The sequence below is a fragment of the Heterocephalus glaber genome, unplaced genomic scaffold (assembly GCF_053883595.1).
Source record: "Heterocephalus glaber isolate CG9 unplaced genomic scaffold, H.glaber_assembly_v1.0 deba00001428, whole genome shotgun sequence".
Taxonomy (NCBI): Eukaryota; Metazoa; Chordata; class Mammalia; order Rodentia; family Bathyergidae; genus Heterocephalus; species Heterocephalus glaber.
Window position 1 is genome coordinate 31,169,485 of NW_028258293.1, and position 22,227 is coordinate 31,191,711.

The 22,227-nt window shown below is 50.2% G+C and overlaps 1 protein-coding gene across 7 annotated transcripts in view; it reads left to right on the plus strand.

The window, feature by feature from the left end:
- Tsku (tsukushi, small leucine rich proteoglycan) overlaps nucleotides 1–8,337 on the plus strand; it is a 13,725-nt gene extending 5,388 nt beyond the window's left edge. For 6 of the 7 annotated variants that reach the window (XM_004863197.4, XM_004863199.4, XM_004863202.4 and 3 more), the window contains exon 2: nucleotides 5,193–8,337. In XM_004863197.4, the coding sequence (XP_004863254.1) occupies nucleotides 5,193–6,274 (1,082 nt within the window). In that variant the 3' untranslated portion in view covers nucleotides 6,275–8,337. Of the gene's footprint in view, nucleotides 1–980; nucleotides 1,582–5,192 lie in introns of those variants that run through there. The other variant, XM_087211984.1, reaches the window with a different exon arrangement.
- The last annotated feature ends 13,890 nt before the right edge of the window (nucleotides 8,338–22,227 follow it).

The window sequence follows — 22,227 nt, forward strand, 5'->3', positions numbered from 1 at the left end:
GCAGGATGACTGAAGAGATAATAGTTGAGGCAGCATAGGACAAGTTGAGAGGTGCTCTTTGGTGACAGTCATTTTCCAGATATCTAAAACCTTCATAGAGAACTTGTTGTGTGCCAGGCCTAGTGCTCAGCTCCCTGGGTCACAGGACAGACAGGTAAACATGTATTTACAGTCAATGTTAGCTCTAAGCTATCATCTTTATATGCCCCTTTGTAAACTGAGGCAGAATGGCATACAGAGCCCTGGACTTGGAGCTAAGGTGTCTAGGTCTTACTCCTGGTTTCCCTGCTACCCAGGTGAATAATGCTCAATTGCTTGCCTGTGATCTCTGTGGTCAGAACAGGTAAGGCAGAGGAGATAGCAGTAAAGTCGAGGTAAGCTGGTGGGCTTGCAGAGATGTGTGGCATTGGTGATTCTGTGGGCACACCTGGCCCTAACAGCTCTGGCCTTGGCCCTGAAATTCTTTCAGCTTGCATTTCCAGAGCTGATTACATGGATGGAGGGCAGGAACCTTAGGAAATTCCCACCTGGGGGTTTCACTGGTGTCAGCTCGCTCATGACTAAGGGAGCAGTGAGGGGGCAAGGTGAGGAGAAGCAGCTGGTTAAGGCAAAGGCCCATCTCAGGTGTGTGCTGGGCCCTGGTCTAGGCTGTGACTTGGCCCCGTGTCCACCTGGTTCTTGTACCAGGGGTACCCTATTGAAGTTGTTGAGGTGGGGGCTGGAAAATTCGATGGGTCAGAGCACTATGGTGTGGCAGTGGGGCAGGTAACTAGGGCGAGGAGGGCTCTGGCTGCAATCTGTCACCTATCCTCAGGGGTGAAGCTGGGCCTTGCTGATACCCATCAGCAACATGGCTGGACGAGTTAGCACAGCAGTGATGAGCCTCCTGGGTACTTGGCACTGCACTGGGGAGGGTGTGAAGAATACACCATCATTGCCTTCAGGAAGCCTGGTAAGATCCCACCATCACTGTCTTCCAGGAATTAGGCACTTAACCACAGGCCAGTACTGAACAGAATGCTTCACATTCTGTCACAATCCTCTGTTCTTCTCTGTTGAGGACACAGACTCAGCCACATTGAGCCTTGCTTGGGCCTGGTAGGTAGAGTTGAATTCACATCTGGATCTGGGACCAGACAACCACCCTTTATAGCTTCCTCACTGGGCTCTTGGATCGTCCAGTTCCCTGTTGGCCCATGTCCCTGGCTGTTCCGCTCTGTCCCAGATGTGGAAGGGTACACAGGTGAAGATGGCCAGGCTCTGCTTCAAGCTGCTCACATTGCAAATCCGAGACAGCAGAGAATTCACCCCTGAAGGAGGCCTGCTCATGGCCTGTGGTGTGAGAGGCCTGGCGGGAGGGGAGGCTGGGAGAGAGCCAGTGTGGACAGAGCAGGCTTTGTTCCACTGGTGGGGCCAGGCCAGGCGGGTAGATGTGTGCAGTGCTTGCAGCAGCGTGAAGTATCAGGTCCCTAGCTCCTGGGCCCTGCTCTGCTCCTTGGCATCACTGCCTCTCGGGGTCTCAGTCACCATTGATCTCCAAGAGGCCTCCAGCTCCCAAACCCTGAGATTCCCTGAGTTTGGGTAAGTGTGACCAAAGACTGAAAGTTGTTCAGAGTCCATTGTCAAGGTGCTCATGCACTCTGACTCACAAACAGGGTTCAAATCCAGATGGAGTGCTCAGGCACAGGACCCAGCAAGCCTCTGTCTGGGAGAATTTGGTTTCTGTAGGTAAGAGCAGAACCTGAGAGGACAGCGATGTGGCCAGAGCTGTTTGAGCTAGGTGTCTCTTAACAAGGGCTGGGTGTCACATGGGAAGAACTTCCTGGAACTGTTAGGGCATAGTTTACTCTTGTCCTCATGGACCGTCAGCGGACTTTCCTCAGAATCCCTGTGAACTAGGCACTGTGGGCCCAACAATGTATAAGTCATGCCTTTGGCCCTGTAGGACCTTCTAGTATGTCTCCCCAGTGGGGAGATGGGGTGCTGGAGGCTGGAGGGAGGTGCAGTTCTAAGCCCTTTTCCTCCTGTCCTTCTGTTCTGTAACCTGGTCAATGTGTAGATATCTTTTATCTGCAGTTCAGGGTTTGGGAAAAAGGGATGAATCTTGGCTCAAAGACCCCTCCCTTGACTTCTTTGGTGGCTTCTGTTCTCTTTCCCTTCTTTCTGAGGGGAAAGGTCTGGTATGGGAAAGCTAAGGCACAAAGACATAATGAAAACTGAAGGTCACACAGGTCCATGTGTCCTGGGTCCGAGGCTGGCATAGTGATCTTGCTATGAATGGGTCTTTGTCCCCACTGCTGGTCTGTAAGCCTCACGAGGTCAGGGCCCTGGTGTCCGCACACATTCCAAAATAGCCTAGCCTTGGACTTTGTATTTTGTAGGGATTTAATAAATGCTTTTATTAAATTTTAAAGCCTGGAGACTTCTGAGGCTCATCGAGGGGATGGGCCTTGACCAGTGATGGGAACAGCCTGGGACAGAGCAGGGAATAAGAACTAGGGATCCTGACTGTCCTTTGGAACTTGTCACCATAGCTCCAAGTCATTGCCCTGGAATGTGGTGAAGATGTATATCTGTGGGTTCCCTTGGCAGGGCACTTCATCTGGAGCACAGCCTGGGGGATATATCTGTTAGTGTCCTGGCCTTGCTGGGGATGTCCCCCAAGGGGGCTCTAATCCTCACCCTACTCCTCAAAAAAGGGACTGTTCTTTCCACTTTTTCACCCTGTAACTTCCCAGTGTCACACAGCTTAGCAAGTGACTCTTCTCTTTCCGCTATTACAAGTGGGGATTATGCTGCTGATCTCACTGGGTGACTGAGGACTGTTAAGAGGTGTGTCAAGCATTGGTATATGGTGGGAATTGGCACTGTCACTGTAGACTTCCCACTGCAGATGCCCAGCTCTGGGCCCAGGCCTGACGTGAAGTAGGGGCCCTGGGCGAATTCACTGGCTTTGTTATGGGAGGGGATGGTGATCTCAGTGGGTGTACTTCTGCCCCCTTGATATCAGCTGTTATGACTGCTGCCTGAGTTCTGCAAGTACCCAGGGAAGACCTCTCTTTCCATGTGCAGTTCTTCATAGTCTACAGTGCATTTCTCTGAGGGTTAATCAACTGCTGTGAGGTACGCAGGCCAGACATTGCTGCCCTATGGTGCCGAGAACAAGAGGCTGGAGGGTCAGTGTTGGGTTGGGTTCGGGCTGCTGGTTGCATAAGCAGGAGCTCATGAGAAAGCCACTTGGCCTTTCATGGGCACATTGTATAATCACCTCAGGGAAACCAAAGGGTAATCTCAGGGGCCTTTGTGGTGTTTGTTTAAACCCCAGTAAGGGTGGGTATGAGCAGATCGGCTTAGCAGGGGAGGCAGGGCCTGTAGTAGTAATGAACTCTGTGGTGAGGAGCTCACCCAGAGGAACAAAGGGGGTCTGAAGCAATTTAATATTTGTCTTTTGCTCCAGACATTGGAACACTGTGTCCTGCCTCAGCTGGGACCAAGCCCAGGATGCACCTGGGCTGGGTTTAATCCTCAAATTGGCCTTGACAAAAGAAAAGGGTGGAAAAGAAGGGGCCTGTTAGGGGAGGTCAGGGAAGCCCCGTTCTCCCAGGCCCTGGGCAGAGCCAGAGTACAGATCAAGTGGCTGCACCTTTAAAGTTTCATGCAGGGCTGGTAATGCTAGCCAGCTGCACCCTCCTACCTCTCCCACCCCATCTCGAAGGTGGGCAGTCCCTGTCCCGCTCCCCACTCCCTTCCCCGAAGGCCAGTGGGGAGGAGGACATAGAGCAGGAGGACAGGGCCCCCGCACATGAAGACCTGTTGCCTAACACCTAGCTGAGTGGCGGCTGTGCAGGGAGGGGTAGCCTCAGACCCCAAGCTGCCAGTCAGGGGCTGTTGCTGTACAACTATCTGGTTCTCAGGCTAGTACCCCTGAGCCCCAGTACCCTGGGAGCCACAGTAAGCATTAACACAGGCTCTGAGTCTGATCGATGTAAGGTACACATAGTGCTTGTGTACATGGCAGCTGCTGTTGCAGTTATACAAAGAGGGAAACTGAGGGCTGGAGAGAGGAACTGGCTTGCGCTGTAACAAGTGTCTGTGGGAAAATCCCCTTCTGGATTCTGCCTCTCCACCAGCTCTCCTCCAGGCCTGTTGGAGGTAACACATTTAAATAGAGGAATTGGAATTGGACAGACCTGGGTTCTAATCCTGCCCTGCTTTCTATTAGTTTGGGGTAAGACCTTTGTCCTCTCTTTGTTCTTCATCTGTTTAATGGAGGAACCAGCCCAACTGCCTGCTCAGTGTTAATGGAAAGATCACAGAGGTGTGAGGATTCTGTCAGCTGGGGCCAGTTCAAGGGGGCAGAGGCTTGGGATGGCTGTTCTCCAAGCCCAGCTGGGAATCTAGACACAGGGTCCCCAACTGGAAGGGAGGCCTTACCTCAGAAAGACTGGGAAAGGTGCCGGGGTGAGCTGGGGCCTGGCATCTCAGTGGGAGCAGCACCTTGCTCTGGGAGGTGGGAGTGCAGGCTCAGCCACTACCTGAAGACCCCGTGAGGCCTTGGTTCCCATGTCTGTACCCTATCGAGTGCCACAACACCTAGCCGAGTGGCCCTGAACCTCTCTGAGGCCGTGCTCTTCCCTCTTGGTGAAATGGAGATTTAATTTCTACCTTGAAGGGTGGTTGTGAGGGTCAGTGAGACAGTGCCAGGAGGCAGCTGGTACAGTACCTAGAATATAGCATGTGTCCAGCTGAGGTGAATGGAGCACCCCAATCCTAGCTTTCCACTGTGAGCGCTTCCCTGGCAGGGACTAGGTCCACACCAGCCCCTGGGCCCTAAACCATCTGAGCTGGAGATGCAGGCTTCAAACTGACCCCCAACCCTGAGGTACAGGCACGAAAGGCTTCAGGGCCCTTACCTTGAGCCAAAGCAAGCCCTCTTGGCATCTGCTGTTCTTGTTTATAAAGTTAACTGATGCTTCTTATTGAAAATCCAACAACCTGGCCTAACCCCTTTCCATACAGATGGGAAAACAGGCTAGAGGGGAACAGGGACTAGGAATTACAAAGAGTACTCTGGCAAGGTATTCCTGGAGGATGGGAGCTGCGTCCAGACCCGCTGGCTCATGTTGTGTAGGGTGGGGTAGGAGCTTCTTGGTATGTCCGACCCTCACCTGTGTGTGTGGCTCTCTCCCCAGCCCTCACCATGCTGTGGCCTCTGCTGCTGTTCCCACTGCTCTTGCTGGCCGTGAGTGGAATGCAGACAACCCGGCCATGCTTCCCTGGTTGCCAGTGTGAGGTGGAGACCTTTGGCCTCTTTGACAGCTTCAGCCTGACCCGAGTGGACTGCAGTGGCCTGGGCCCCCACATTGTGCCTGTGCCCATCCCGCTAGACACAGCCCACCTCGACTTGTCCTCCAACCGGCTGGAGACAGTGAACGAGTCTGTGTTGGCAGGGCCCGGCTATACTACACTGGCCGGCCTGGATCTCAGCCACAACCTACTCACCACCATCTCGCCCACCGCCTTCTCCCGCCTTCGCTACCTGGAGTCTCTGGACCTGAGTCACAATGGCCTGGCAGCCCTTCCCGCTGAGAGCTTCACCAGTTCCCCACTGAGTGACGTGAACCTCAGCCACAACCGGCTCCGGGAGGTCTCAGTGTCTGCCTTCACCACCCACAGCCAGGCACGGGCGCTGCACGTGGACCTCTCTCACAACCTCATTCACCACCTGGTGCCCCAGCCTGCAGGGGCCGGCCTGCCCGTGCCCAGCATTCAGAGTCTGAACCTGGCCTGGAACCGGCTCCATGCTGTGCCTGACCTTCGAGACCTGCCCCTGCGCTACCTGAGCCTGGACGGGAATCCCCTGGCAGCCATTGGCCCAGATGCCTTTGCAGGACTGGCAGGCCTTACACACCTGTCGCTGGCCAGCCTACAGGGTCTCCCCCAGCTGGCACCCCATGGCTTCCGTGAACTGCCCGGCTTGCAGGTCCTGGACCTGTCAGGCAACCCCAAGCTCAAGTGGGCAGGAACAGAGGTGTTCTCAGGCCTGGGCTCACTGCAGGAGCTGGATCTGTCGGGCACAGGACTGGTGCCCCTGCCTGAGGTGCTGTTGCATCGCCTACCTGCGCTGCAGAGTGTCAGTGTGGGCCAGGGGACACAGTGCCGACGCCTGGTGCGGGAGGGCGCCTATCCTCGGCAGCCTGGCTCTAGCCCCAAGGTGGTGCTGCACTGTGGGGATGCCCAGGAACCTGTTGCCAGGGGCCCAGACATTTTGTGACGAATGATGTGGTCCGGGGCCACATGACAGATTGCTGCCCTGGGCTTGCTCAGGTCCCTCATAACATTTTTAAATGTGCCAATGCCAGTGGGGAGTCTGTAGACCTATGTGGTGGCATCACCACAGAGCTGTGGGCCTGGGAAAGGCTTTATGCCTGGGCCAACACCCAGGAACAAGTCTGTCCCTTTGTCCCCATTGCCCCTCTAAACCATGAGCAGAGGGACTTCGATGCCAAGCCAGACTCTGGTCCCTGTCTGTTGCCCTTCCTCACTTGTCCCCCAAGTGCCTTCCCTCTTGCCTGGGCTGACCTGACCCATGGCAGGAGGAGGGTGGGTGGGAGCCACCACTGTAGTACAGACTCAGGTCCACTGGGCTGAGTGTACCCTTGGCCCATGGTCCAGTCTCTTAGGACCAGAAGTCCCTTTTACAACGTACCCTTTCTTTGCTTTGGAACCCAGGGTAGATCTTCAATTATTGAAGGGACTAAAGAAAAAACCATGTCTACCCTCCATATGGGACAGATGGGAAAGTGAGCCCTAGAGAAGGAATCTAATCTGAGGTCCCCTGGGTGGAAGCTTGACCAGAACCCAGCTTCCTGCCTTCTGCCTGGGCCTTCTGCGCTTCCTTCCTGTTTTCTCTAAGTCATCCCTTTCCTGGGCTTCTCCTTACTCTTCCTGCCCTTTCCTTGTCATCTCAGCAGCAGGAGCAAAACAGTTAAGGGCCTTAGAGGTGGGAGTGTGGGCCCACTGACAGGGTGTGTGGCATGAGCAAAGTCAGTTCACATTTTGGAGCCTCTGAGAGCTCAGGGCATGCCAATCTCAGGCCTGTCACTTTCTCCTCTGAGGTGAGGTCTCTAAGAATCAAGACTGGAAAGATGCTCATTTCCCTGGAGATGCTCCCCTGCAGAGCTGATGCCTTCTGGAGCCCCATCCGGACATGAGCTACAAGTGGCCTCCTTGATGTTGGTCCCCACAGGCCTGAGTCCAGCAGGGCCCAGGAGTTCCGCTTGGCTTCCCACAGGCAGGGTCTTCTCCACCCACATTTATGCTCCACCACAGGGTAACATCTCAGCTTCCCACCCCTGGGCTCTTTCCTTTGTCTTTATTTTGTAAGAGTCATTGCCTTTTTTAATGAATTGTTGCTTTCAACCCCACCCCCCTTCCTCTGCTGGCAGGGGATGGAAACATGTCATTTGTAAAATGGGAAGAGTTGCATTTGTTCACTTTTATAATACTGTGTTCTGGGCACATATTGGTCTCAGGCGGAAGCCAGAGATCAGTAGCCATGTGGGCACTGGGGCTGGTCCCACAGACAGGTTCACAAGGCAGTGAGAACTCTTTCCACCAGCTCACCCAGCACCTGATTGGCCCTTGGTTTAATAAATGGTATAAAGACTTCTTTCCATCATTCAAGCAGCATCTGCTGCCAACGCCTAAACTAGGCTCTGGGCCCACAAGGATGAATTAGGTTAGGCCCTGGGCATATTGTTTGCCCTGAAAAGCTGAATAATCTCCCAGGGTATGGGGAGTAAGGTGACATGAGGGAGGGAATTGCTGAGTTGCTCAGGTGTACTGGACCTTTTGCTACAGCCGGCACACAGTGTACCTCCCTCACGCCCCTCCTGGTCACCACACCTCCACTTGCTGGCTATCTGGCCGTAGCCTTGAGCACACAGCTGCCTTTGCCCTAGCTGTTACTGTGGGATCTTGCCTTGCCCCCATACCTGGCCCTTGAACCCCCTTCCCACCAGGACACCAAATTCCTGTCCTTCCTTAGAAGCTTTCCCAGTCTCCCTCCTGTCCCTTCTGTCAAATGTAATAGTACAATACTTTGTTCGTTCTTGGTGTTTCATCTGTTTGGCTCCCTAACTCCCTTTAGTGACAGGGAGCTCCCTTCTAGTTCATTAAGGTGCCTTCACTATCAGCACTTCTTCTCACTGTTCACAATCTACAGGAATACCCATAACATCAAGCTGTTGCTGATACCAACGAGATGTGATCAGAATGTACAATGAATGTTTATCTTTTTAAAATTTATTACAATAAAAGACACATTGCCACTAATCAGCTTCAAGATACTCCCCCCTCACCTTGAACACACTTGTCCCATCATTCTTGCCACTATAAAGCAGTTCTGAAAGTCTTTTGTGAGCGTCTTTATGAGGTGTGAGCAAAAATACAGTGAATAGGGCCAAGGATTTAGCTCTGGTTCCACTGCCTGCCTCTCAGGTGCAAGGTCCCGAGTTCAATCTCTGGTACCAAAAAAAAGAAAAAAAAAATACAGTGAATGCTTCTGCTTAGTGCCATCCAACAGAAAGGCGAACTCATAAAAATATGATGTGTCTTTATCCATTTTATTCACTCAATCTGGCATCATGCTACTTCTGGCTCTTCCACAAAGTCAGAATGACTGTTGAAAGGTAAATGTTTTGAATCGATCCAGGACATTGAGACAGAAATGATAGCGTAATTGAAAACATAAAGAGGACTTCCAAACTGTTAGGGGATAAGCAAAGCAAAGGGAGTATCTTGAGGGGGATTCATGGCAATGTCTTTTGCACTGTAATAATTTAAATAAAATTTAAGTATTCACTGTATTTTTAGATCACACCGAGTAGTCTGCCAGACCCCGTGCTGGGTAGTAAGATGAATCCAACCATGTCCCGTGTCTGCTCTAGGGGGCTCTCATTCCTGATGTGGGAGAGGGAGAGACACACAGAAGGCCTTTGGGTGTAAAAGCAGCATGCAGTGGCAGTCCTGTGGAGGATCCATATGACTGGGGACAAGTGACCAGGATGAGAGAGGCTGGCACGGGGGCCATCTTGCAAGTCAGGTCTCCCTGTACCAATGGGAGTCCTGGACTAGGCAGCAGCCCCCCCCCCCCCCCCGTCAGTAGGAAAGAGCTGAGGTATTGGGGGGAGGTGACGGGGTTTCAGAGGGAGTCCCCAGGCCTCATAGTCCAAAGTGTCCCCAAAGGTGGGGAAGAGGGCATGGCCATGCACATTGTGCTGGGCTACTTTAGTCACCAACCTCCCTGGGCCTCTGACATTCCGTGGGACAAGAGAGATTTCAGTGGCATTGGTGGGGAGAGATCAGGGTACTTCCACCCAAAGTGCCTGGGTTCAACCAAAGCCGCCCTTGAGGAGGTACAAGAACTACTGAAAGATAAGGTATAAAGAAGACTAAAGGATAGGAAGGGGCTTATGCAACTTCTATCTGCAAATCGGGGCGGGGGTGAAGCGCTCGTGAGAGGGTGGGGTGGACGCCCCTACCCTGTGGGCTTATCTTGATGGAGCATCACCCCCTCCCTACCCCCAAGCTCTGGCCTCCTGCCTCAGGCCCTGAACTTCGCGGGACCGGGTGTTCGCATGGCTCCTCCTAGTGCGGAGGCTCCTGGCCTGCAGCGCCACCGCGTGGTCACATAGCCAGCCCCCCCCCCCCCCCCCCCCCCCCGCAACGCGCACAGAGCAGAACCCGGACAGCTGGAGGTAAAGAGCACCGCCATGGTTTGCGCTGCCAGTTTCTCCTCCCTTGCAGCCGGAGCAGCCCCTCCAGCCTCCTCCTCCCCTGGAATACTGGCCAAGGGCGTTAGAATCTTGGATTCATGTAAAGATTTGAAGTCACAGGAGGATTAAAATCTTGAGTATATCACAAACCAGTTGTGTGAAAGTAGCTAAGTCTTTTTTCTTCTCTGAGCCTGTAAAATGGGGATGAAGATATCTCCATCCACAGGAAACGGAAATGAAGTAACATTTGCAAAGAAATTAAATATGGTGCCTGGCACATAATAGATGCCGCAGAAGGGCCCTTTCTATCCTCACAACTGCACCAAGTTGGTTTTTATTTTTATGTTTTTGGCACCATACAGATGAGGAAACCTGCCTGAGACTGGCCTCAGGTGTCAGATGTCAATTCCCTGTGCCTTGCCTGCTCTGACTTCAGAGAGGGTAGGGTGTTCTGAGATGCCAAAAGGCACTGGGATTCCATCTGTTTCTCTGTTGCAAATAAACTTGGGCTGTCACACAGCTCTAAATATCTCCTATCAGACCATTCATTCTAGATCCTGGAGCAGAAAAACCCCTAAGGTCAATTACAATCCTTCCCTTCCTGGCCCCTTTTCAAAACTGGGGAGACAGGCTAGAGAGAAGCAGCCCTGGGCTCCACTGTGGGTGGCCAGGGTTCTGTGCTTCAGAACTGGCTATGTAATTAGTAGGATCCTGTGTAAACTAAACATGTGGGGTCCCCTCTTAAAAGATTATTATGAATTTCAAGATGACAAGAACAGAGTATGAAACCAAGTATGGGATCCTTCTGTGGTCCCACTACAGCTTGCTGAGCTTTGATCATCCCATGTCCAGAGAAGGAAGAGACAAATAACCAGACAGTATTGGTCAGGATGGCAGAAGATTCTGTGGATCTGTGTGTAAACCAGTTCTTCTGGTGTTTAAGAGTGGATTAGGGTCTTCCAAATGCAATCATCCCTCTGTTCCCTAATTGCCATGGCTAGAGAGCTTTTAGAGGGAATAGGCAGGTGGAGAAACAGACACATTGCCACCACCAGTGACCCCCTGACTAACCTGTAGGATGCTTCTCTGACAAGACAGCCCAGGCTAGGAGAGGCAGGTGTCTGCCCTCCACTCACTTTATGTGGTCACAGAATTAAAGACTTATCAGCTAGTGCCTGCTGAAAGCAGTGTCTATAACAGTAGAGGTCATCATAGGCTAATGTGGTCTTGCTTGTCCGTGGTCAGCATTCCTTGTGCTAATGTTCACTGCGGGGCAAATGTCCACTGATGGCTCATGTTTATCCTATCGATGACCGCTCCCACCAGTGGTCAGTCTCAACCAAGGGAAATATTCAGTGGTGACACTGTCCACTGCAGAACATTGCCCAGTGTCCTAGGTAGTGGATTGCCATTAAAATTGCTCTTTGCATCAAAACATAATGTTGGTCCATAGCTCACCTTCCAGCAACAGCAAATATCCATGCACTTAGCTCAGATGCTCTGTGTTTATTCTTCTCTTTTGTTTGCTATATTTTATTTATTTGAGTACTGGTGTTTGTAGTTATGGAGATTATTGTATTTGTTGAGCTTGGAGGGAAATTCTTCCTGTGTTTATTCTTTAATCCCCCAAGCTATTTATCATTTTATGTCACATACTCATTACTCAAAATGTTCTGCATTGGGAGTTCAGGGATATAGTTTCCTTTCTTTTTCATTTCATTTCATTTCTTTTCTTTTTTTGAGGCAGGGTCTCACTATGTAGGCCAGGCTGGCTTTGAACTTGTGGATATCTTCCTGCCTCAGCTTGTGACATATGATATGTAAATATATATATGTTATTGAACTTAGGGATATTTTATTACTGAGCTATAGCTCCAGCCCTTTTAATTTTTTTTTGGTACCAGGGATAGAACTGTGGTCCTTGTGCTTATGAGGCAGGTGGCGGAACCACTGAGCTAAATCCCTGGCCCCTCTTTTAATTTTTATATTTTGAGGCAGGCTCTAAGTTGCCCAGGATGGCCTCAAACTTATGATCCTCCTGCCTCAGCCCACTAAGTAGCTGAGTTTACAAATACAAACCGCCATACCCAGCCATTTGTGTTTCTTGATATAGACACAGCATGTACATGTAACATGTATATACATGTTACATACATGACCCAGGAAGCCACAGAAGATGAGGAACTGGTTGGAGAACAGAAGTCTCAACATGAGAACAATGTTCTAATTAGTTGATTCCTAGAAGCAGCAACTTGTCCAAAGTTATAATAAATATAGGTATCATTGCTTCTGCTAGGGTGAAGAAGGACAAAGAACCCTACTTTGGGTGAAAAAAGCCAAGTTCCCGGAGGAAAGGGAAGCACTGATTCAGAAAATTTTATAGAAGTGACAGCAACAGCTCAACTCTGGTCAAGGACCCACCGCACAGTGAGCTAGCTGCCTGGGCTCCAAACCTGGCTCTGGCGCTCACAGCTGAGTCACATGAAGTCACCCAGCCTACTTGTCAGCCTCAGTCCCTCATGTGTGAGGTGGACCTGTGGTGGTGCCCTCCTGGCTGCTGTGGAAATGAGTCAGTGTACATAAAGCACTTGGAAAGTCATCTAGAGTTTGAAATATTATCTGTCCTTATTTTGAAAATTTTGGAGTCAAATTCTTAAGACTTCTGTGGCTCCAAATACTTTCAGGCAGAGTTTCTTCAGGGACCATCAGTTCCCAGGGGAGATATTGGGGAAGATGCAATGCTTAGGAATTTGTTGGAAAAGAGGTTCTGCCCTCTGGCCCAGTACATTTCAAAACCACCCAGGCACCGTCTCTTTCTGGCCCAAGGCTCTTAAAGGCACAGTGCCTAGGAAAAGCCTTCAGATCTCTTTCCTGAGGTGTGTCTGCCCCTGTCTTCCCCTGGCCTAGAGGCAGATTGCAGGTAGAATCACTGAGCTGCTGAGATTAGAGATGTAGGAGGTCCTTCTGCCCCCATTCCACCATTGCTCTTGGTCGCGACTGTCTGATATCACTCTTAGATGGACAGGGCCTCAGGATGCCAAGAGTGGGACTGAAGGGTCAAGATGAGGGTCTGGGTTGGGTGTGCGGGTAGAGCATTTGCTAAGTCAAGGGGAGCAAAGGTGCCTGTGGACTTTCTCAAAGTCCATGATATTGTAAAATGTATGTAAGGTCTTATGTAGCTATGACAGTTGTGAAGACTATGGTGCTAGAGACCAGACCCTGAGGCCCATAAGAAAGGCAGCTGAAGGAGGGTCTCATCTCTGCTCGGCCTTTGCTCCCTATGGCCAGTGGGATATCCCTTTACACTAGGGAGCCACGCAGCCCGCTCTTCACACTCAGATCTTCACACTCTGCTTGGGTCTGGACTGGTCCTGTAACTTTAATAGTGCACTTTTTTTTCCACATTATACCGTCGTTTATATCATAACAATATAAACAATTTCCATCAGCATCCTGAATATCACTTTATAAAGAGATAAAATATATATTTTAAAAGGCTTTCAAAACAGTTTTCAACCAAGCAGTTGAGAATAAAGCATTAAGAATTTTGTTTACAGTAACACATTCATGTGGTAAGTGTATGAATTTACAACCGTTCATAATAATATGTGTATACACACACACACACACAAACACACACACGTGAAACAAACTTGGCCACAGTTAAGGAAACCTGCAGAGTGGTCTAAGTAAATTCTGCTTGTCAAAACAATTAGAAAATTAAAATTACACATGCAGTTTTAACTTATCTAAATCACTGACAAAATAAAATCCAGCCTCCAAAGTTTTCAAATTAACTACAAGAAAGAGCTACAAGCATTTATTTACATTTTCTTAATATGAATCTGTGTTCCCACAAGGAGAGTGTGCTTTCAGGGCAGGACAATGCAGATGCTGGCCTATGCCAGGCCTGTTTTAAGAAGGCCTGGCGGCTTTTGCAATCTTGGGAGCCCTGAACTGCCACCTACGGAGTCTGGTGGAAGAGGCCCCAAGTCTGTGTGAGGAGAAAGACCTAACCGCTCTGTATCCCAGCAGATCACAGACTGGCCAGCCTGCGCAGCTTAGTGATACAGCAGACTCAGCAGAACCAACATCTGGGCCCCGCATGCGCAGAGTCCAGAGCAAATTCTAAGCATCTTGCTTATACTGCACCAGGTAAGGAAAACAGCCGAAGGCACAACCTCACACCCTCCAGGACCGGCCAGCCCTGTTGCCCCACCCTTCCCCTCTTGCTAATTTAGTTATGGTACTTGGCCAGCTGAAGATCACAGAAGATTGCAAATTAAAATGCCCTCTCCCTGGAGGGTGTCTTGTCTGAAGCGAGCAGACTGAGGGATGGTTTGAAAAGAAGTATACAGAACGGATGTTTAAAAGTTTAAAGTTTATGGGCCCCTGCCCTGCTTGGAAGTGCCTCTCCTATGTTTCTTTCACAACCACCCCAACAGGCTGGCCCCGGCCCACAGTAGGCACCCTCCTCCCAGCTGCTGACTTGGAAGACCCCCTGCACCCCTGGGCTCCTCTCCCCACCCTGGACAGGAGCAGGAGAATAAAGACTTGGGGCGCACTGCTCTAATGAGGGGTCTTCCCTTCCCCTCCTCAGGTGGAGCAACCGAAGTGAGGGGAGCTGAGGCTGGAGTGACGCCAGTCAGGGGCAGGGCCAGGTGGGAGCTGTCCAGGGAGCAAGAACCTGTGGAACTGCAGAGGCTGGGGACCTGGGAAGGTGGAGCTTCAGAGTGAAGACTGTGGGCAAAATCATACTTAGTGCAAGCTGTAAATACTCTCCCCACCCAGGCAGAACACTGTAATTTCCTTGACTTGCCCACCTTCAAGGAGGCACACGAGGCTGGAGGGAGGGGCAGGGAACAGTGGGTGACTACAAAGCCTTTCCTTTGGCAGCATGTGCTAAAGGAAGGCACCCAAATATGGAGGTGGAATGGATGCTTCCCCGTCCTCACGCTCAGCAGCCTGATCAGCCCCCATTTCTCCTTCCCGTCTCAGCTCCCAGGCCACCTCTTCTAGGAAGCCTTCCCCGACCCCTCCCTAGCCCGCCCCTAGCAAGGTGAGTTGCTCCTTTTTTCTGTCAGCCAGTACCTGGTTTTCCCTGCAGACTGACATTCAGTACACTTATTTTGTGTTTATTTTTCCAGCTTCCATTCTACACTGAGGGCAGGAACTGTGCCTGTTCTTGCTCCCTATGGGTCCTTAGCATCCAGGCTGGTACCTGGCACATAGGAGGTCAGCAATACGTATCTGTTGAATTAATAAATGGGTCTGTTATACCTGTTTTACTGATGGTTAAATGGAGGTTCAGAGAGGTTAAGTGGTGTCCCCAGGGCTGTGCAGCAAGCTTGTGGCAGAACCCAGCCCTTGACACTCCCAGTATTTGTTCCAGTTCCTCTGCATTGGGAAACTCCCCTCCAAGCCTCTCTCCTGGGGTACAAAGCCCCACAAACTGCAGGTGTGAGCACCCACAAGCAGGGCTGGGATGGGGTGGGAGTCCCTGGCGAGGTTCTACTTCTGCCTCTATAGTTCCTTGGCCAGGACCCATGTCTGCTCTGACTTTCTCCTGGTGCTTGTCTGTGCCTTGCCTTCAACCATCACAGCCACAGCTCCCTGTCTCTGAAGGGGCGAGTGCCCCCTCTTGAGCCCCCTGTGCTCCCCAGCTGTGATGTGTCAGCCTAGGACAGTGGTGGCAAACCAGTGACACACATGGTGCAGCCGGCTGTTTGTTATTACTGAAAGCTCTAAAAGGTTCGCCATCACTGGTCTAGAACATCCTGACGCCCCTTCCCACCTGAGGTCCTGGGAACACTGTGGGGGAGATGAAGATCACCAGCAGCCATCTCTGTGCTGCCTGCAGTGCTACACAGGGCCCCACTGAGCCCCAGAAAGGCCCAGAAATCTCTTTACACTTCACACTTTTCTCAGTGTTCCAGAATTTTACTTCAGTTTTGCATACTTTTAAAATATGTATGTGTTGGGAAGGTGCTTTTCAGGTCTTAAAAAGAAGCAAATCCAAGTGATTCTATTGCATAATTAAATCTGGGCAACACTAATCACACTCAGATCTCATTTGCTCTTTGCACCTTCTAGCGAGGAGTACAGGACAGAGAGGTTGCCATTCACCGGTGGCTCTCCTTAGAATGACTTGAGGGAGGAAGGGGGGTGAGCCAGTACACTGACTTGGCTGGTTGGCCTGCTGAAGGAGCTTGCTTAGCCCTAGCTCATTTGGTGGGAAGCCCTTTCCTGTGGGGGACAAATAAGAGATGACAAGAATAATAAATCTCTGGGACAACAGCAACAGGATTCTGACTCAAAGCCAGGGCATCACCGGCAGGTGTCAGTGGGCAGATTCCTCCTCCCACATACTTCCAAGCTGTGCATTTGGCAGAGACCCCCAGTCCTAGTCATGGGGCACCCAGAGAGGGACAAAACTCAGTCCTGCCCTTGGTGTCTCCTGTCCTGTGCAGGAGCCAGATGATGGCAATACCGTGTGACAAGTGACTGGATAGGCAAGGCTCAGACTCGAATTTCCATCTGACAACAGGGGCCAACTATATGAAACCTATCAAGAAGAGAGCAGTAGGCAGAGCTTGTAGTGGAATTAGGTCTCTGACTTGTCATGGAGCTAGTGCCCACCAGAGGGCGCTGCACTCACCCCTCCCCAGCTCTCTGTGCCCACCGGCTCCTTTTCTTGTAGCCCATTTCCAGGACTTGACTGTAGACCCGGCCTGGGGCTGGTAGAGGCAGAGGGCTGGGGGAGAGTAGGGGGATGTCCTCACAAGAAGAGAGCAGAGGGCAAACTCAGAAGCACAAGTCAGAAGGAGTCCCTGTCACCAGGGACTCTTCAGCTTTCACATCAGCCCTCTGATAGGATACCTTTCAACCTTTGTGTTTTACACATTTTATAAGTGTTTATTCACATTAAAAAAAAGTCAACAAGTGGCTTTGAGGATCTCCTGTATCTAGACCCAGGGACTGGTCCCTGGGGAAGAGCAGTGTCCAAGGATGAGGTCTCTGTTCTCCTGGCTGTGCTGTGTCCAGTGGGGAGGGAGGCTGAGTCTGTAAGTGAGTGAGGCCAGGGAAATGCTGCAGGAGGGCAGAAGTGGGAGAGTGGAGGTGGTGTCCAAAGGGGCGGCTGAGGACTGAATGCAGGGAAGAAGCCACCTTTGAGGCCTGAGGGAGCATCTCCTAGTGGGAGTTTTGGGAGTGCAGGGCTGGGCTAAGGTGTCCTTGGTGGCTGCTGTGAAGAGAGCCAGGGGCTTGTGAGGAGAACGGAGAGACCACTGTGAGGGCTGTGCCTTCTGCTCCACCACAGGGCAAGGCCAGGTAGAGGCCTCTAGGGAAAGAAATGGGCATTTCATCAAGATCACCATCACTGTGGATGCGAGAGTGGCTGCAGAGGCCAGTTAGAAAGTAATTGCCATAGTCACAGAGAGAGGTGATGGTTACTTGGAGGTAGCAGTGGAGAGAGGAAGAAATACAGGAATATGGATCTATTTTGGAGCATTCCTTTTGTCCCCACACAAACCAAAGCACTTGCTACAGAATGAATGGCTATTAACTACATGCCAGGCACTGAGATGTACACAATGAATGTGTTGACTTCTTTCTTTCCTACTGTCTTGTAAGGTTGTTTTACAGGTGAGAAAAGCGAGGCTCAGAGAGACCAGATAATTTGTCCAAGGTCCTGTACCTGATAACAGACAGACTGGCTTTTAAAACTGAGTCAGTCAGCTTTCAGAGTGTGTAAGTACTCTGCAAGACTCTTAGATTGAACAGTAGAATGTCACTGCACAGCATGAAAACCAGGTGGTCCTAGAACATTAGCCTGTTTGGCTTTTGAACTTACAGAAGTGCAAACTTGAGTTTGGAGGGGACCATGCAAGGGACTCCAGATCCTGCAGCTCAGTTGTCCAACTGCTGTGATTCAGGCTCTCGCCCAGACCAGCTAACCTGTGGCCAGGGAAAGTGAGGAGCAGTTTCCAGTCACAGCCACTTGGTGGCACTCCTGGCCCATGCAGCTCTGATCCAGAAGTTCCTCAGAGAGCTCCCCAGAGCCCAGGTCTGCTTTCCTCCTGCCTTGGCTAACCTGCCCTGTCCATCCAGACACTGTAAAACCCTGGGACCTCTGAGATGTTGGGTGTGGGACTGCATAACCTTTGTTCCTTTTCTCCAGCCCCATTGTGATTAAATGTGAGTTAATGGATAAAGATGCTTGTTAGTTTTGGGACACTAGATAAAAATCTGTAACAGACCTAAAGTCCCAAAGTAAACTACTCAACTCCTTGTTTGCCTAGAACTGATGTTCCGGGCACCACAATTTTTAGAACAAGCTGCAAATATCTGCTGACCATCAATACGTGACAGTCAACCACTAACCTTTGTCCCCTTTTCTTTAATTCTATATGTTAACTTCCCCCTCAACCCCCTATAAAAACAGCCTCAGACTCTGAGCCAGCTGCCTCTCTAAGCTATTTTGCTTTGGGAGTGCCATCTGGCCAGACTAATAAAGGTCTGTTTTATTTTCCAACTTGTCCGGTGTGTTCCTTCCCTGGTGTTCTTCGCTGCAGTCGGCTCCTCGGAGCGTTTGGTAAGGCTCTTGGTCTTACATTCTGAAGGCACCGCTGGGATTCCTGGGTGTGCTTCACTATAGTCAGCTCCTCGGAGCATTTGGTAAGGCCTTCGGTCTTACATTGGGCTTCCTCCCTGCCCCTCACAGAACCTTGCTTAACACAAGGTCATACAAACCTATGAGGACATCAGAACATTAACTAAAAATAGCTGGTGGCATGGAGACCCTAGGCATGAAAGTAGATTAGCAGGGGAAATAGTTTGCTCCTCAAATAGGGTGGCAGGGAAAGCTCAGGTACCCCCAATTCTAACCACTCTTGCCACTTGCCAGCAATGTCACTGCAGCCAAGTCATTTTATCCTCTGAGCTCACTTGCTCACCAGAAGTGGGGACCCTGGCTTTGTTTACACCTTTCCAACAAGCTCTGAGCCTGCAGTATGTAACATGGCTCACAGATAACTAGATAGAGCCCCGTCATAGGGCTCAGTACAGGCAGAGCCTCCTTCCTCCACTCCCAAAAGCCAAAGAACTTCCAGGACTGCTCTGGAGTTGGTTTTGAGTGGTCAGAATAGGTGTGAGCTTAGTAGTTAAATCCTCTGTGCAAGTTGCTCCTCTTGGGACCTCATTTTCCTCTCATTTGCCAACCAGGATGAGACCCTTTAGCCTAAGCCATGTCCCAGACAATGTGAGGCTCCAGAATGGCAAGGGATAGAAAAAGGCTTAGAAAAATCAGGGACCAGAGTCAGACAACAGAGGGGTGAAAGGAACTGTTGCTGTGTAAAGTGATTGGAGACCCTCATTCTTTCCCTTCCCTTCCCTTCCTATTCATTCATTCATTCATTTGTTCATTCATTCATTCACTCACATATGCTTCCTCTCTTGGTGGAGGGATGGAGAGATGAGTCAGCCAGGGCTCTGTCCTCTGCAGTACACATAGTACTGCTGATAAGGATGAGAAATGGAATCAATTCAGCCACAGGACACAAGAGAGGCTTCATGGAGGAAATGACTGGGATTTGAAGAAAGATTAAGAGTTCATCCTCATAGGCAAGATGTGGAAGGGCATAGCCAACTCACAAAGCAAAGGCATGACATGGGTATGAGAAAAGGGTTCCCCTCATGTTGCACAAAGGAGTCCAAGAAACCCTTCAGACAGATTCATGCAGATGGGAAAATCTCCCTGGAAAGAAAGAGGTTGGGAAGGAGTGGGCTTTGTTCAGAATGGTCTGGGGATACGGGATTAAGTGGGCAATGGAAAGCTGTATTAAATGGACTTTTAGGACTTTCTTAGGCCTGGGATTCTGAGTGAACCCCTAATTAGAAATAAAACATGAAGTAACCTCCTCCTGCATTCAAGAGGCCATAAGTGTCACATCCTAGGACTAAAGGATCTTGAACCAAAGTCATACTTACTACCAAACTCACAAGTGGGATTTGCATGCTGTGGCAAGCAACCCTGGACAGGCACATCCTTTCCTGCCAGCTACCTCAAGGCTCTGAGGCATTCATCTTCCTGTAGTTAAGCTCTCAGATTCCCTTTGAGCTCCTCCAGGGAGGGCTTGGGTCCTAGGGCTCTTTGTGAGCTGGATGGGGAAGGGGAGGAGGGGCTGCCGGCACTTGGCTAGGCCTTGAGAGCCCAGTAGCACAGCTTTCTAGCCCTCTGGCCTCTGAAGATTTTTGTCAAGGTAAGACAAAGATCCTTTCTCATTCTGATGCCTAGTAACCGGCTGATTGCTCCCTATTTCCTGGAGATCTGCCTCCTGATACACAGCACAATTATCCTTGTTAAGCATGGTTCTTAGCCTCCTGTGCCAAGGCCAGGAGCTTTTGGCTTTGTTCTCTGCCCTCGAGGACAGTAGTGAAACAAACTGACTATCATCCTGGTTCCAAGCTGCCTCCGAATGGAGAGGGGGAAGAGATTGGGGTGTGATATCTAGGAGGCTAGGCCTCTGTGCTTGTCCAGAAAGAGCAGATAAGGAAAAAGAGATCCATAGTGTTCGGAAACTGATCAGCTGTCGGAGTTCAGAAACAGGGAGGGGTCAAGTTGACTCCAGAGTTCTGGCTGGGAGACTTGTATGTGGCAGAAACACAGCAGGAAATACCAGGGGAGAGAGACACAAAATGAGTCTGCAGGAAATGTTTGTCACCTCTTTAAAAAAATTCACCTTTTGCATAATAGAAAAAAATATGTAAATAACCTAAAGAGTCAGAAGAGAGGCATCTTAACTGTTAAATCCATACTAGACATATGAAATATGAGATACAAAGAAATAATTGAGAATTTATGTTTTGAAAATGGGCCATAAAAAGATACAGAATAATTTCATTTTTGTAAAAATAGATAGATGCGTCTGTATGTGAACTAAGAAAACCTGAAGTAATAAACAACTTTGTGTTAAAAGTGTTAGGTATTCCAAAGCCCCCACAGAACAAGCTCCCTCCCCCTTCTCCCTGTCCTCCTCTCTAAAGGCGAACAGGGACTTTCTACATAACTAAGGCTTGACCCCTCCTAGTTAATGACCTCCTACTGAGTTAGGGGCTTTTCTGCCCCACTGGTTTCCTGTCCAAATGTTCCCTTAAGATCGCGACCTCCTGGAACCTGTCACTCCGATCCCACCAAACGTCCCTGCAAGACAGGGACTTCCCTGAGCTTTTCACTCCATCCCACTAGATATTCCCATGAGATAGGGACTTCCTGGAGCCTGTTTCGCCATCCCCCAGCCAGAATTTGTTGCTATATGCCCTAACCACAATCACCCACCCCCATCAAAGGACTATGTGCTCTCCCACATGCAAAGACCCCATATAAGGCTCCAGCTCAGCTCACGCTGTGGCTGGTCTCCCTTTTGTGAGTCAGTCCCGGCAGGCTGCAGACCGCCGCCCCAATAAAGCTGGCTTGAACATACGTGTGCCCCTTACTTTTGGCGACCCTTTCAAAAAGTGGTTCTCTTGATGATGAATCACAGGGTTGTTGTGATTTTTCTACCTCTTTTGTGTGTTTTTCTATTCTTTTCTAAGGAACAACAATAACTGTGACTTGTCTATGTTCCCCTCAATGAAGAAAATATGGCATTTGGACTGACAGTCCCTTACAGCAATGACAAAAGGTCCTCAGGTACCAGAGGGGTTCTGTCATCTGGGGAAGCAGCCCTCAGGGCCCAGGCAGTACCTGCTGCACTGCTGCTTCTCTGGATGCTGGATGGCACAATATCTCTTTATCCTGGGGTACCAGTTTAGATGGGACAGAGGCCACCAATGAATAGCACCAGGAGATCTCTGAGGGCCCAGGAAGCTCTGACCAGGAAGGCTGAGGATGACTTGCAAAGGCTGTCTAAAAGAGGAAAAAGATAAAGTTAGGTGATGTCCAGCTGGCCCAGGGGCACATGGTAGATGTTCACTAAAAATCCACTGAATGGCTGCATTCATCAATAAAAAGGGAGAGAACAACATTGAGAATCTTTTAGATTCTCACACATTGGGAATTTTTTTCAAGCAGTGAATGAGTTAAGCAGAATTATAAAGAAATTGCTAGGGCTGGGATGTAGCTCTGCAGTGGAGTGTTTGCCTAACAAAGTGTGTAAGGCCCAGGTTTGGATCCTCAGCATTGCAAGAAAGAAAACTTATTTCTGAGTCCAGTGCCAAAAATGCTAGTCATAATATAGGAGCTGCCCTAGGTCTGTAGGCCTCAATCCTCTTAAGATCCAGTAGTCAAGAAAGAGCCCTGGACCCTCAAGACTGATCTGAGCTCTGCAGCTCAGGATTCTCTCTCTCTTTTCCCTATGGCAGGGCCTAGTCTGTGGTGGAGACTCTGTTAGTCTGTTAAAATGAAGAAAAGGGAAACAATCCACTGGACCCACCCCCTGCTCCTCTGTAC